Source organism: Psittacula echo (assembly GCF_963264785.1).
Source record: "Psittacula echo genome assembly, chromosome: 5".
Lineage (NCBI taxonomy): Eukaryota > Metazoa > Chordata > Aves > Psittaciformes > Psittacidae > Psittacula > Psittacula echo.
The window spans coordinates 82,914,763-82,929,888 of NC_137739.1; the positions used below are offsets into that span (position 1 = coordinate 82,914,763).

General features: G+C 47.7%; 1 protein-coding gene across 1 annotated transcript; it reads right to left on the reverse strand.

The window, feature by feature from the left end:
• Positions 1-13,819: 13,819 nt before the first annotated feature.
• Positions 13,820-14,848, reverse strand: CHAC1 (ChaC glutathione specific gamma-glutamylcyclotransferase 1; the record flags this gene model as incomplete). Its single annotated transcript, XM_080619623.1, has 3 exons — positions 13,820-14,251; positions 14,454-14,489; positions 14,588-14,848. The coding sequence occupies 3 exons, from the start codon at positions 14,846-14,848 to the stop codon at positions 13,820-13,822; spliced, it is 729 nt and encodes a 242-aa protein (XP_080475749.1).
• Positions 14,849-15,126: the final 278 nt, after the last annotated feature.

Genomic DNA, 15,126 nt, shown 5'->3' on the forward strand with positions numbered 1-15,126 from the left:
CTTGATTTTCAAGCTGCTGGACAGTTGCATCAATTTGTAATCCAAAGTGGAGAGAAAAAAAGAATTGGTAAGGTAAAAACATTGCAAATATGTAATATGTACTGCTGCATGCTGTTCTTTTGGCAGATTAAATTATTGCTATTTTAAAAACTGATAATGTAAGAGTAGATTTAAAGTCATTTAGTCTTCAAAAGAAATACCAAATGGCATCACAAGTTGTGACAAAAGTAGTGCTTGTGAAGCTTGTGTCAGGCTCAAAAGTTGAGGAAGATTTAATGCAGCAGTGAAGTGGATGAACTGCTAGATCATACCCAGTTCAGTTTCTGTAAATAGTTAAACAGATTCATTGTTTGTACTGTGCATCATAGAAGAACTGGGATTCTGTGATATTAATCAAGGAATTAGGAAGAATTCATGCAATGGCTGTTCTGATTTCTTGATTTGAAGAAGGAATCACTGCTAGAAAGATAAAGATGGGGAATTATTTGAAGGAAGTGGAGGTAGTTTTGTGATCAACACTGGGAAATGCTTATGTTGAAGTGAGTAAAATGGACATGCACGTTGAAGGTTTGTTCTTCAAAGTTTCAGTCTGAGCAGCTTTTCACTACAAGTGCATTTTGTGTGCCTGTCTTAGGGATTAATGGCAGAAAGTCACTTTCCTGCAATACCTCAAGGTATTTGCTAGTGGCAGAAAGAGAATATTGAATGAACTGAGTTTGTGTTTTAAGCTGGAATGGTGAACTAGATGTTGGTATGTTTGGGGGATGTTGGGCATGCTGGGTATTCCTGCTATTTGATTACAGCATTTTACTCATCAATTACTACAAAGCTGTTAAATACAGTTCACTGCTTAATACTACTGTTGAAGACAGAAGTGATAATTTTCTTAGGTCATCTGACAAGTTGGGACTAAAAGGTGCTGTTTTGTCCCACGCTCACACACATTTTTGTAGTTCAGCCTACATGGGATGTCTAGGTCAGAAGGGTCCCCAGAACACGCGTTCTTCCTGCTGCCACACATGGTCATAGAGTCTTAACCAAGCAGTGACAAAGTTGAGTCTTTAAGACCAAAAACTGCAGTGGCAGTTTTGCAGAAAGCAAAAGTGATTGAAACCATTACCTTTTCTTAAGAAATACTGCAGGGTAGTTGGAGACAGGGGAAAAGGATGCTGAATTTAACCCTCAAGCTTGTGGACCGGACATTCCAGCCAGACCGCTGGTAAAATGTACCATTATGAGCACCCAAGCGGTTTGCCTTACATGTTCTCTCTACATGTGGTTCATCATCAGTACCCTAGAGAATGGCAAAACCAAGGAAAACGCCGGGAGGGGGAAAAGTCCCAAGCCAACTGATGCATCAAAGAAGTGAGGGAAAAGCTTGTCCTTGCCCAGCACAGACTGGTTGTGAAAGCCAGCATGTAGGATTATGATGTTATAAAAGTAGAGCACTCCAGTGTCCTCTCAACTCCTCTTCAAAATCATGTATATCAGACAAGGACTTGCATCACACTGTGCTCGAATTCCTCTGTTTGGCTGTAGTTAACTGTGCTGTCCCTGGCACACAAACGCTTAAACCACTCCTTACAAATGGCTTGGTTCCTTGGTTTCATGGTGCCTTCAGAATTCTTTTAATATCTGTTTTTAATTATTGTGTTATCAATTGGAGTCCACCTTATCTAAATCAAGGGGAGATTAATTACCCTGAAAGCTGTTTTCTCTTTCTATCAGTGGTCAAAGTCTGTTGTCCTCCTCATTTAGCCACTAGATCCTGTTCTACGGAGATAAAGTGGTTACTGCAGGAGGGTTTTCACCTAGAGCTGTTTAAGTCTTAACTTCAGGATACTAATACTCACTGTGCAAATGCAGCGTTATTTCCATGCCTTCTCCCCTTTCTTTTGTGTGCTTTCCCACCACTGTATATCTGCTCTTTGCTGCCTCCTCTTCTGTTTGTAGATAGCTTTGTCTGCCTAGGGCTGTATCTTGCTTTATTCCCATATTCCTGAAGTATTTCCTTTAACAGCATTTCCCAGTGGAGGAGGCACACAAAGCTCAGTGAGGAAAGCTCGGTGCAGAAGGAACAGGGATCTGCACTGTGATTGTAGCTCAGGAACAGCCGCAGCTGGGAGGAGGAAGAGCACAAATTGGTAAGAGTCACTAGGGGACAGGATGTGGATCAGTGTAATTTGGGAAATGCTGCCCTGTGACCACTGCGCTGCCAGTCCTGATATCTTGCTCCTCGTAGAGCAAGCTGGCTTGTTTCTGCTTCCAGATACACTTACAGGCTCCTCAGCTTCTCCCTTCTACCTCTGTCTTATTTGTTGACTATTCAGCCTGAAACACACCTTATAACTCGGAGGGACCCTTGCAGGCATATCCCTTCCTGCTCAATAGGGGATGGTGATGCACTCCCTGCTGTCCTTTGGAAAGTTCTGCTGGAATGGTTGAAAAAACAATTTTCCAGTTTTGGGTAACTCGCTACCCAAAGGGATGCCGTTTGCATGTAAAGTATAACGGAGCATTTGCTCCTCTGCAAAGCCGACAACAGAGCCATGCATGATGAGTTGGGTTTCCTCCATCTTCGCCCTCCTCTTAGCTCCTGTCTCATCCCTCAGGAAAGTGGAGTTACTCCAAAGCTAATGGGTCTTCCAGGCATTTTTTGTACCAAATTCTATTTACATCATGTTTTTCTAGTGGTGTATGAGGGACTTTGTTTGCATCCCAGGCATGAGGATATGGTTCAGCACTCAGGTATGAAATGATGACTCCTTCCTCCCTCAGCTCATGAGCATCACTGATAGAATGAGGTAGGGGAGGAAAACATTGAAACCCTGCTTTTGTGCCTTCTGGAGTTCCCCTGTGGTCTCTTCCTTGACAGCACTGCTGCTTGCGTTAAGGCCGCTATACTTGACAGCAGTCGATGTGAGCTTCTAAGCATCCAGGAATTACTGTATCCCTTGTCATCTTTGTGATGTTTGTTGGCAAGCACCTGGGTTTTTCCTCCCTGCTCCTCGGACTCGCCCAACTCTTCTCAAGACCCAAGTGTTGTCTTCAGGGCTTTTGGTTGGCAGGAGAAATGTTTCTGATTAAAGGTGTTAGTATTTAAACACGTGACACTCATAGCCTTGCATCTCAGCATTATGAGGACTGTGAATTAAGGTAAAGCAAAGCATGTATTCTGTGTGCACTGTTACCCTGAGTAAACCTTCACCAGCTTTTTCAAAACCAAGAAAAACTGGTACCTAGTTGGAAACTTACTACAAGAATTCTGGAGAGCGGCTTTTTCCAAGGGCATGTAGTGACAGGACAAGGGGGAATGGCTTTAACCTGAAGGGAGATTTAGATCAGACATTAGGAGGAAATTCCTCCCTGTGAGGGTGCTGAGGCGCTGGCACAGGGTGCCCAGAGAAGCTGTGGCTGCTCCATCCCTGGCAGTGCCCAAGGCCAGGTTGGACACAGGGGCTTGGAGCAACCTGCTCTAGTGGAAGGTGTCCCTGCCTGTGGCAGGGGTTGGAACTGGATGAGCTTTAAGGTCCCTTGCAACACAAACCATTCCATGATACTGGTTTGGACAGTCACATGACCACTGCAATGATGGTCCTGAATAACCCCTCCTAGGTAAGCTTGATGCAGAGTAAGAACATTCACGTTAATTGGGAACATCTATTCTCTAATTCACATAATTCTTTAAGGAACTTTTCTCCATAGACAAGCCCAAACTTCTATCGAAATTACTCTAAACCCCGTCTAACTTCCTCACAGAAGCATCTTTGAAGCAGCTGCCTTTGGTAATCCTTGTCCTCCCTGCAGTTAGTCCTAAACAGCAGTGCCAAGAGTTCTTGTCTGTATTTTCTACCTGTAGAAGGTTGCTGGGTTTTGTTTAGAGAACGGAAGAGCCAGCAAATTTCACACGTAGTTGGCTCAATGTTGCTTTTCATTATGTTTTTAAGCTCCATTAATCCTTCGGCACGTGACTGCAGTTGGGTACGTGCTGCTCAGCGGAGTGTGCTGCGGCCCCGTAAATGCAGTGGCACGTTGGCCCGACACACCCCTGCGTGATGCTTCACTGCCTGTGACAAAGCTCCAGGGTTTTCCTTGGCAAGGAGGAGGATGTTTGGGCTGTGTGAACCTCCAGAGAAGCTTGGAAAGATTAAAAAAACCCCTTTTTCCTTTTTTTGTTCACTCCATGTGTCTGCTGGGCGCCGATGTGAGAGGTTTGCTTCTTGTGGCTCCTGCTGTCTCCATAGAGCTCACATAGAGTCACAGAATGGTTTGGGTTGAAGGGACATTAAAGCTCATCCAGTTCCAACCCCTGCCACGAGCAGAGACACCTTCCACTAGAGCAGGTTGCTCCAAGCCCCATCCAGCCTGGCCTTGAACACTGCCAAGGATCAGGCAGCCACAGCTTCATTGGGCAACCTCCAAGAGGCCCATAAATGCTCACGCTACACCTTCTGTAGTAAGGAAGGGATGTGCTGCTCTCAAAAAGCCTCCTTTTCCATCTTCTGATGCATTCTTTTCTCATCTTCATTCCCTAACTGCAAGATGAGACACTTTAATTATTGCCTGTCAATCACAGAATCATAGAACATGGACATTTTTGTGGACAACTGCTGCATTCCTACAGACCTCTCTTTTCTTGACATTTAATCCAGTTTTCTTCTTTGATTTAGTATCATTTACAGCCATAGTACTACAGTATTTTGGTATTTCTTTGACATGGATCTTGAAATAGCTCTAAAGATGCACAATAGTCCGTTTCCAGCTCTGGATTTGAGGTCCTGTTGAATCAATAACTGAGCTTCGTGTTGTCTGTTTGTCCAAGTGACTGCAGTCTCTCACCATTCTCTGTTCAGAGTTTGGAAGAAGTTACCACATCTAATTTGTTGTCATAATTTCACTGTGGTACAGATTTAATCTGGTAAACACAGAAAATATTTGCTGCCTAGGTTTTAGTAGTTTGTCACTCAGCTCAGTTCCTATGGACAAGCTGAAAACTGAATGCCATCGTGGTGCTGACTCTGTAATGCACAAGTAGGGTTTTAAACACGGTGTTGATTTGGGACTGGAAGTGATGATGATTTCTCTTATGGCTGCTGTATATATCCACAAGTGGTTTAGATGCTTTTGAAACACACTATCATGAGCCTTGCTGGAAGAGGCTTGCTTCCCTAGCTCTGATAAGTTGCTATTAACATATGCAATCAGAGGTACATATTATATATTGTGTATTGTATAGCAGCTTTTCAATATCTGAAGGGGGCCTATGCTGGAGAGGAAGTCTTCATCAGGGACTGTAGTGATAGGACAAGGGGTAACGGGCTAAAACTGAAACAGGGGAAGTTTAGATTGGACATAAGGAAGAAATTCTTTACTGATGGGGTGGTGAGGCACTGGAATGGGTTGCCCAGGGAAGTTGTGAATGCTCCATCCTTGGCAGTGTTCAAGGCCAGGTTGGATGAGGCCTTGGGCGATATGGTTTACTGTGATGCATCCCTGCCCATGGCAGGGGGTTGGAACTTGATGATCTCAAGGTCCTTTCCAACCCCAAGCATTCTATGATTCTATAATTAATGTCACTCAGCTACACTGAGGTTTGCTGTCCTTAGCCATGTATCTTTGTGTCTGGAATCAAATAACTACATGTTGAGGGTGAGAGATGGTTTGGTAGAATAGTCCCAGACAGATTAGAGAAGCCCAGCTCTTCCTTGCAGCGATACCACTGATAGCAAATGAGACAAGTAATGTTGTTTACATACTTTAATTTAAAACAGATCTCGTGTCTGAGATGTTACAGGAATAAACACATGTGAGAAGTGTGGGACTGCCAGCAGCTGTGAGCCTCAGCCTCAAAAAGGGGCTGCCACAGATTTGAGTGATGTGCATAAAGCAAAACCATCCCAAGCTATATAAAATGTTTCTCTGCTGAGCTTCATTTTTAGTTGGCAAATAACCATTATGCAAGTTTAGGTATGTGAGGGTTTAAGAATACTAAACAACTGCTAAACTCGCAACCACACAGATCCTCTTTGCGCAATGGCAAACATAAGGGTTGGCACAACGAGCATTTCAGATGACTCTCGCATGTTTGCACTGGGATCTAGTGCTGATTACATAAGCACACATCTGTTTGCCCACATGGCCTCTGAATACCTGATGTACAGTTCTGAGTACTCTGAAAAACATCATCCCTCAGTGTTCACATTGTGCATTCAAAGTCACTCTGTGCTTTTGAAATCACACTCTTGATGTCACAGTCCCCCATCCGTAAGATGGAAATAGTACCTCGTCACAAAGGCCTTGTGAAGAGGAATTACAGTTTGCAACGGTGCTGCAGTGATTTGCAGAGGTTGCTGTGGTGCTCTGCCAAAGAAAAAGCAAAAGGAATGTTCCTCCCGTGTTTGGAGCAAGGTGTGGATAAATGACTACAGGACCAAAAGCAATTGAACTGCTGCTCATTTTGGCATCCTCCCATCAAGTGAATTGAGGCAGGAATACAGTGCATATTTATTCTGAATGAGGCTCGTCCCACAGTTACTTTTTATCCTCAATCCTGAACTTGTTGCCCTAAAATTATAGGATGTATTTCCAGGAATAGATTAAATATGTATGTAGTTTAGAGACACAAGTGCTGCCAGAATTGACTGCGCTGTGCAGCAACAGGAGACACAGTTTCATGTGGCTCCTGCCCTACAGAGGTGATTAAGTCTCTTAACAGTTGCTGTCAAAGGGAAGATAAAAAGCAGCATCTATCACAGCCATGAGGAGCTGGGCATTCCTGCTCTTTTCTCCTCTAAAAGTGGGATTATCTGTTTATGGAGAGGAACATCTTGGAGAAAAACATACTCTTGTAAAGCAGACCAAAAGAATGAATTATAATCCAAATGTGGCAGAATGAAAGTATAATGTAAAATGAACATATGTATAACCTAAAACGAATGTACGTATGATCTAAAACAAATGTCTGTATGATCTAAAATGAATGTACAATCTAAACCCGTCCAGCTATTTGAAATACACCTTTGGCTCAATTTTACTGGAAGAAATGGATACTTCACTGGAAAACAAAAATAAGGGAGAGATTTCAGCCAGTGACATCCTGAGGATGAAGCTGCTGACCCCTGTTGTCTGTAACAGTATCTCCCACCCCTCCGCACCTCCAGCTGACCAGCAGCATGTGCCCCTCGGTCCTGGCAGGTCATTTGCAGCACTGACACTTGCGACACGTGAACACGCACACAGCAGCGCTGCCTTGGCACGGGGTGCCCATAGGGTGAGCAGAGGTAACACCAACACATCCACAGGCAGCGCCTGCCTCTCCTCACCATCCTGCTCCCTCCCTCCCATGGCATCACGTGCTCCGTCGGTGCTGACATGGGGTTTGGGAAGGCTGGAGTGCGGTCTAGACAAGGAGGGGATAAAAAGCTGCGTTTTCAGTTTGTTTTCCGAATGTTTTCAAATGTCACATATGTTTTGTGTTGACAGAGCTCAATACCAGCAAGCTGGCTCTGGCTGCCCCCCGAGGCGGTCTGTTTGTAGATGAGGTTGTAATTGCTGTAAGTGAGTTGGATGCGAGGCTGTGACATGACTGCAATAGTGTCACTCGGTCCATAGCTCCAGCTCAAGACAAAGCTGAGGCCGTGAGCTAGTGAAACCCAGTGCTCATGTTAACCTGGTCTGTTCCCTTCCTCCCTTCCCCTCAAGATGAGGGTACGTGGGGCAGATGCAGGGCTGTGCCAATGAGCACGTCGTGTTGTGTATGTGTATGCGCTAGCTGTGTAGAAATCTGCAGCTGGAAGTACAACCAATGGATTTGTGCATGGGATGGTGTGCCCATGGCGCTGGAGGCTGCCCATGACCACTCTGCATAACACAGTTGAGCTGCATGTACCTGCCATGTGCTTCATCAGCTCAGGTATGCATCCATCATGTTCCTGTTCTGAAGCACAGGCTTGCTAACCAACAAGGCTAAATGAAACATCCCCTTGTCAAAAGCCATCCTCTGACTTGTCTTCCCATGGGTGCTCACAGGTTTGTGGGTGCTCCAAGAGCTGGTACCTGCTTGTGGATGAAGCATTGCTCTGGGGCTCACTCCATGACGTCAACTGGTAGAGCTTGAACAGTCCTAAGGATGAAAACTTCCCCTTTCCTTTGGTGATAGGAGTTTCAAGTGCCAGCAGCTATCAGGTGTCTCTTCAGTTGTCAGGCTCAGGCCACACTGATCCCTGGTGCTTTTAATCAAAGCTCCATGGAAATGCGTCTCATTAAAACAGTGAGGTGAAGGAGGCAAAAAGCAGCGTAAACAGGAGGACATAAGAGAGAAGTCTTTGTTCTTGTGTCCCGAGAGCAGCCCAGCGTGGTCTGGGAACAGTGTGGTGTCCCCAGCTAGAAAAACAGCACCTCTGTGTCTTTGAACTTCCCTGACCTTTAAGGTTATTTCAGTCTCATTCTCTGGCGTTCAAGGTACTGGCTGTGCTTCAGGAATTCGCAAACATAAACACTCCTCAGTGTGGCTGGCACTGCGATGAGACGGGCAGGGATAAAACACATCCAAGAGCCAAACACAAAGTGTACGGGGTTTGTAAACACAGCATGCAGAGCTTCCCAGTGCTGCCCAGAGTGCCCACTTCCTTCCGCCCTCTCTTCCCCTCTTTCAAAGCCACGCGGGGTTTCTCTCATAACTTTAATGCAGCACATTAATCAGGGAGGGTTTTGCTTAAGCCAAGGCAAGTCGTTAGTAGGAAATTCCAAACTCCACTGAGCAGCTGCTGGTTTTGCTGCAAGTGAGTTTTCCACGGCCTGACTGTAAGTCCCTTCCTGTTCCGTGCCGTGCTGAGCTAGGCTGTGTGCTGCTGGTACATCACTGCCCACTCGCGTGCTGGGACTGCACTTCTTCATGTTGCATCTGTCCTTGACTTATGAAAAAACCCCTTTGGATTTGGTGCTACTGCCTAGGTTGACTCTGGGTTTTGGGACACGTTGGCAGCGCTACCACCCTGGCACTCAACATGGAACATGTTATATGGGGAAGTGTCTAAGTGCAGAGGTGACCAGGTCTGCATGTTTTGTGCTGGGTATGTTCTGTTCTGCAAAGTCAGTGTCACTTATAGAGATTATTTCCCTATTAAATAGACTCTATTTCCCCTGCTTCACCATCCAACCTTTCCTGGTAGCAGGAGCGGAACAGGCTGTTACTGAGCCAGATGTTATTTCTGGACACATCAACTCTATGTACAGTGTGCACCAAGTGCCATCCAGCCTCTGCTGCCAAGGGGAGCACGTGTCAGAGCACAGCCTGACAGGCTCCTAACAGCACAGCACTGGCCGGCCAGCCTGTGTACCACTGCCGAAGCTGCCCAGGAGCAGCAATGAGCATTCCTTGGGGGTTTTATCCTTTGCTTTTTATTTGCCTGTGAAACATCTGTAAGTGACTGAATCCACGTTTCAGCCTGTCTCTTCAGTGGCAAGCAGACACGTATGGAGTAACACGTGCTGTGTACAACCAGCTGCCGCTCCTGCGGCGGCTGCTAAATCCAGCTTGTGACTTGCAAGTCTCTCCCCACCGCACACAGTGGACCCTCTCAAGACTGTGTATGTGCATCAGATGCCATGCATCTCCCCTTCAGCTCCTCCTGGGACTGAGATCCCACGTTGGCTCCTTGATAGCCTCCAAACTGTGCTGGCCCCACTTTCTGGATGCTCAAACGTATGTTCTCCTCCAGTAGACTCAATCAGTTGGCTGCTGTTGCACCCCAATGAGGAATGTTGGTCTGTTTGCTACCCCTCTCCTAGGCCACTGGCCTCTCCTACCACCTCCCTCCCTTGCCAAGCTGCTTGCCTGTATTGCCTTCAGCCACAAATGTGAGTTTGGTCTCACTAGTTTTCTGACCCAGCATCTCATGTAGAGAAGTGCACCAAGCACGGGTAAGTTCACGCTTAGTGACGCTGTATTGAAACTACATCTTTACTAAAGCTGGAATCATCTTGGTTGAGATTTATCTGCGTGAAGTCTCCTCAGTTCTCAACACTTCACCTTTGAAACTGAAGTGACACTGCAGCACCTAAGAACCAGACGCTTTTCCTTCTGTTTTTGTATTCTCTGCATGCTTTTAACATTGCTGAGTTTCTTTATCCTTTCTCCTGCCCTATTAAGGACCGCATGTCCTCAGGAGCACTTTATACATAGGAGGGCCAGGGCTGGATGTCATCTACTGCTGTCATCTACTTTATTTAGCTGGCTGGGCCACTGCAAAGCAGCTGGGTAGGTCCTGTCCTAATGTACTCAAGGAATGGTGACTCAGGCCAGTGTTCCAGGGCTATGGGGGAACTGCTGGGCAGGAAAACTGAACAGGCTGAAGAAGGGACTGAAATCATATGAACTGTGCTGGGTTTAAGACTTGGGATGTCTAAATGTGATTGACAGTGCTTGCAAACATGTTTCCATTGCAACCAGTTTCTAATGTGAGGTGACCTGATAGGCACAAGCTGGTCATAGGGATGTTAGAGAAAACTGCACATGCAAAGGGATGCATCTCCAGAAATGCCTTGCAGCACTTTGCAAAGGAGGGCACTTGTCTCACCCTCTGACAAGGTGGGTGCTCATTCCCAAGCCAACCACCAGGCCAGTGGCAGAGCTGCCAGAAACCCACAGCCAGCTGCCTTGCTCTAAGTCGTGTCATGGGGAGAGGCAGCCTGTAGTGAAATGCGTATGGGGTAGGACACTGTCCTTGCACGTCACAACTGGCCTGGCACTCCCAAGTGCTGTGGTTGTGTGATGACTGCCTCCAAGCAGCAATTATCCTGCTCACATTCGGTTCATCAGAGGCAAGCCTCCGTGGTCCCCATCTCTGAGCAGCAGCACAAAGAGAAGCTGGGCAGATAGTCCCTTCATTAGGGACTGTAGTGATAGGACAAGGGGGAATGGGTTAAAACTTAAACAGGGGAAGTTTAGATTGGATCTAAGGAAGAAATTCTTTACTGTTAGGGTAGTGAGGCACTGGAATGGATTGCCCAGGGAGGCTGTGAATGCTCCATCCCTGGTGGTGTTCAAGGCCAGGTTGGACAGAGCCTTGGGTGACATGGTTTAGTGTGGGGTGTCCCTGCCCATGGCAGGGGGGTTGGAACTGGATGATCTTAAGGTGCTTTCCAACCCTAACTATTCTATGATTCTGTGATTCTAAGTGTTGCAGGCTGCCACCTCTTTTCTCTCACATGGCCAAAGTTGAAATCCGGGCTCTTAATCTTTTAAATTCAGCAACTGATCAGAACAGGACCAGTTCTGAGACTCACAGGGCACTGCAAAAGCCTCAGGAGAAAGAAGTCACGTTATCTCATTGTCTGTGTTAGTGACTTGAAGATGCAGTTACAGGATGAGAAGAAAATGGGATCCTTTTTGGAAGTCCACTGCAAAGAATTAATTGGGAATTAATGATAGTTCAGTGGTGTTATCTGTGCTTAAACCACTTAGTTTTTCAAGGGAAGAAGAAACAGCAGCTGAAGAAACATTCAAGTGCTGATGGGTTGTTCACAGGCACTCGCTGCTTGTTTTTTACCAGTGATGTGAAAGACTATGGGGTGACACACGCTAAAGAGGATGAATGAAGCAAGGGACTCTCCATGCAGGTTGTTGGGGGCTCATCTGCTATTAATTCCTGTCAGTGGTGTCTTTGTGCCTTTGAACATTTGAAAGGTGTGAAAATGTTTTGTTTTACCTGGAGATAACTTGGTACCTGACCCCTGTCTTGTAAGGGAGCGTTTCCCTGCAGGCAAGTTGGCTCTTTAACCCTTTGCTTTATCAGCTGGGGGATACAGGCCCCATGGGAAGATGCAGCTGCTCAGTTGCAGTGAGAGCTCCACAGCACAGGGAAAGCCTATTTTCCCTGATCTATAACCCCTGAAACATGCACTGCCTTTAATTAGTGCTAAATTCAGTTGTTTCAATCCATTTTCTCCCTATCACTCAAGTCCTGAGGCAGGTAGTACTGCGATCTGCTACCGCTCAGGCAGCAGGCAGCCAGAGGAATCACAGGGGCAGTTGCACATTGCCCCTGTGCACAAGGCAGAAGGGAAATAACTGTCTCCCTTGCTGCAGGCAGCAGATTTGGCTGTGGCAGCAGTTTCTTGTCCTTCCACTATTACCTCTTGGACACAGCAATGCCAAGTTACACTTGGAACAAAAATCCTTTGTCCTGCCAAGGGAGAATTGAATTTCTGTGCCTGCCCTGTACAGTCAGGAGGGCTGGCTTGCATCTGTCATCAGCATTAGCACTGCAGAACCAACCAGAGGTGGAAAACAGGAAGGGAAAGTCACTGAATCTGCTTTTCTCAAAGGGAAAGTCAACGGGTGTCTTCCAGTACACCCAGCAGAGGCCAGCTGCTCAGCAGCAAGGTGTTGGGTTTTGTCTGAAACAGACCAAAGAAACCCCACATCACAGGAACTACAGCAGCGTTTCCAGCTAAGGTTCAGGTTTCTGGGTTTTGGTTTGGTTTCATTTAAGTTCAAGCTGATCCTTTTTTAATTAAATCAGTAATGAAAACGACCAACACCAAAGTACAGAAGGCTAACTTTGTCAGTTTGGTTTATTACTGGGCACAGCACAGTACCACTTCATATACATACAAGCCACAGTAATACAAACACTCCCTATCCTTTTGTATAATTAAAAACCCCACATGGTACCTGGGAGGAGTCAAGTGTCCCAGGGGTCAGCTCCCAAGAGCTGCTTTGCTGCAGTAGCAAGTTTTCTTACAAAATACTATGGGGTTTCATGCTGTTACGATGTGAAGCTGAAAGTCTGAGCTTGAAGCAGCGCCTCTCTGCTTAACACACTCAAGGCAATAGCTCAAACGTTTGCAAGTATGCTCAGTCATGGTCCTCTGCAGTCAGATAAACGCATACCAGACACCCCAGTGTGGAAATAGAACCCTCAAATGCTTCCATAGAAACCCACGTTATCCTGAAGCACCAGAGGTTCACCCAGTACAGGGCTAGTTAAAAATGCTGCTGTGTTTCCTGCAGGCAGCACGGACTTCCCACCCAGGCAGGACCGTAGCAGCACAAGGTCAGTGAAGCTTGGAGAGAAGCTGCTGCCATTAAAGCAGGCTTAGCTCCTCAGGAAACCGATTTAAAACTAGAAGGCACAAATGCAAGGTTGAATGTGGGCTGCTGTGGCATGGGAGCAGTTGAGATGCCCCTCCTAGGGGGAAATACAACACATAATAAATACATGTTAGAAAATAAGTGCATTGCTGTGATCCTTCACAACATAAGGAAATAGGCTTCACAAGAGCCCACAGAGGCTGCTTCCTTTAATATTGCACAGAAGTCCTGAAATCTAGTGTCAGGTCATTGTACTGGAGGTGGGACACGGCAGGGGAAAAACTGAAAGGTCTTATTTGGCAGAACCTGCCCAAGTCTCCACCACTACACAAAGAGCTTCTTGCCAGTCTGAGGTAGAATTACACATATACTGCTTAAACCCAGTCAAGTCCTGCTCAACTAGTCTTCAAACTAAAAAAGAAAGAAGTAGACAGAATAGAGGAGCCTCTTTCTTCTCTGAGTGCTTCAGGTTTGTCTCTGGAAGCAAGTCTCACAGAGCAGAATTCCAGCAAAAGATCCCTGCTCCCCAGCTGGAAAGCCGTGATAGCTATTGTGGAGTGGAGCAAATAGTAATCACAAGTCCTATAGCAAGCACGGTTTACACCACTTCCTCCCTCCCCTACTACTTGCTAATGCTCCCTTTATTCAGGATGTTTTAGCAGTTAAGACTGTCCCCATTGCTTTGTCCCTTACGTCCCTTCTACTGGGACCCTGCAACCTATTTCAACCCTTAGACTTCTGAGGGTTGCTTGCACTTTCTTCTAGAGACTCTTCTGTGTGGCACAGGCACGGAAGGATGGAAATAAGCGCTTCCTCGATGGAGAAGAGATGTTTATCCTCTGCTTGAGGACAGAAGTAACGCATAAAGTCTGCCAGTCTCAGCAAGTACTCAATGTTATGACCAGCACAGCCACTTGAGACAATGATTTGAGCTGCGATGTCTTCTTCAGATGCTGGGCCGAGGTAAGAAGGGTTCTGGGGTGTTGCAATGTAAACAAGGGCCTGGATGGGTTCCTCTGCATCCTTCTCCTGAGGGTGGAACTTCACCAGCTTGGTGTCATAGCCTCCCAGGACAGCTTCTCGCATGTTGAGATACTGGAGCGATGCAGGGATCTGTTCCCCACGGACTTCATAGGCTACACCCCACGTGCACGCCTAAGAAGAGAAAGGTGGTTATGGGATGCTGTCACTGCAGTGGACACATCTGCTAACATTTCAGTGCAAGCCTGCCTCGCTTTGGGGTCTCTGCACAACTGATACGAAGGCAGAGGAGGAGAACACCCCCCGACCCCCATCCCGGGAGGGCTGCAGCTACCGGCAGCCGATGGGAACCACCACCCAGCCCCGCGGTACTCACCCCGCAGTCCTCCAGCAGCGTCACCACCCGCCCGGGCTGTGAGGGAGAGCAAAGGCAGAGCCGTTAGAAGCCGAGCCCGCACCACCGGCGGCCCAGCGCCTTCCCCCCGGCTCCACAGCCGCCCCTGCCCTTACCATCTTCTCGCTGCCGCGGTGGAAGGTGTCTCCCTGCCAGAAGCGGCGGCTGTAGCCGCGGATGAAGCCCACCTTGCGCGACGTGAACTCGAAGCCCGGCCTCCACACCAGCGAGCCGTACCCGAAGATCCACACCGGCGCCGAGCCGCACTTCAGCTCCGCGTCCTCCGCCTCCCCCGTGGGCTCGGGGGTGATGCGAGGGGCCGGCGGGGGCTCGGGCCGGCTGGGGTACTCCTCGGGGCACTGCAGGTCTCGCTTCATGGCGACGTTTGGCGTTGGGACGGGCAGGGACGCGGTGCTTTAAAGGCCGCCGGGCCGCCCGCCCCGCCCCACCCGGGTGATGCAACGAGGGCGGGATGTTTCGCCGCCCGTGGGGCAAAGGGGGGCGCGGGTTGCGTCAGGCGGGGCGCTGGGAAGGGACCCCGGCCCCAATCGGGCTCTGATCGGGGTGGAGCGGCTGCGGCAGGGTCGGGGTGCGAGCTGCGGCTTGGTGGGCTCCGAGGGGCTTGTTCTGTCAGCGGGAGCGCGGTGGCGCCTGC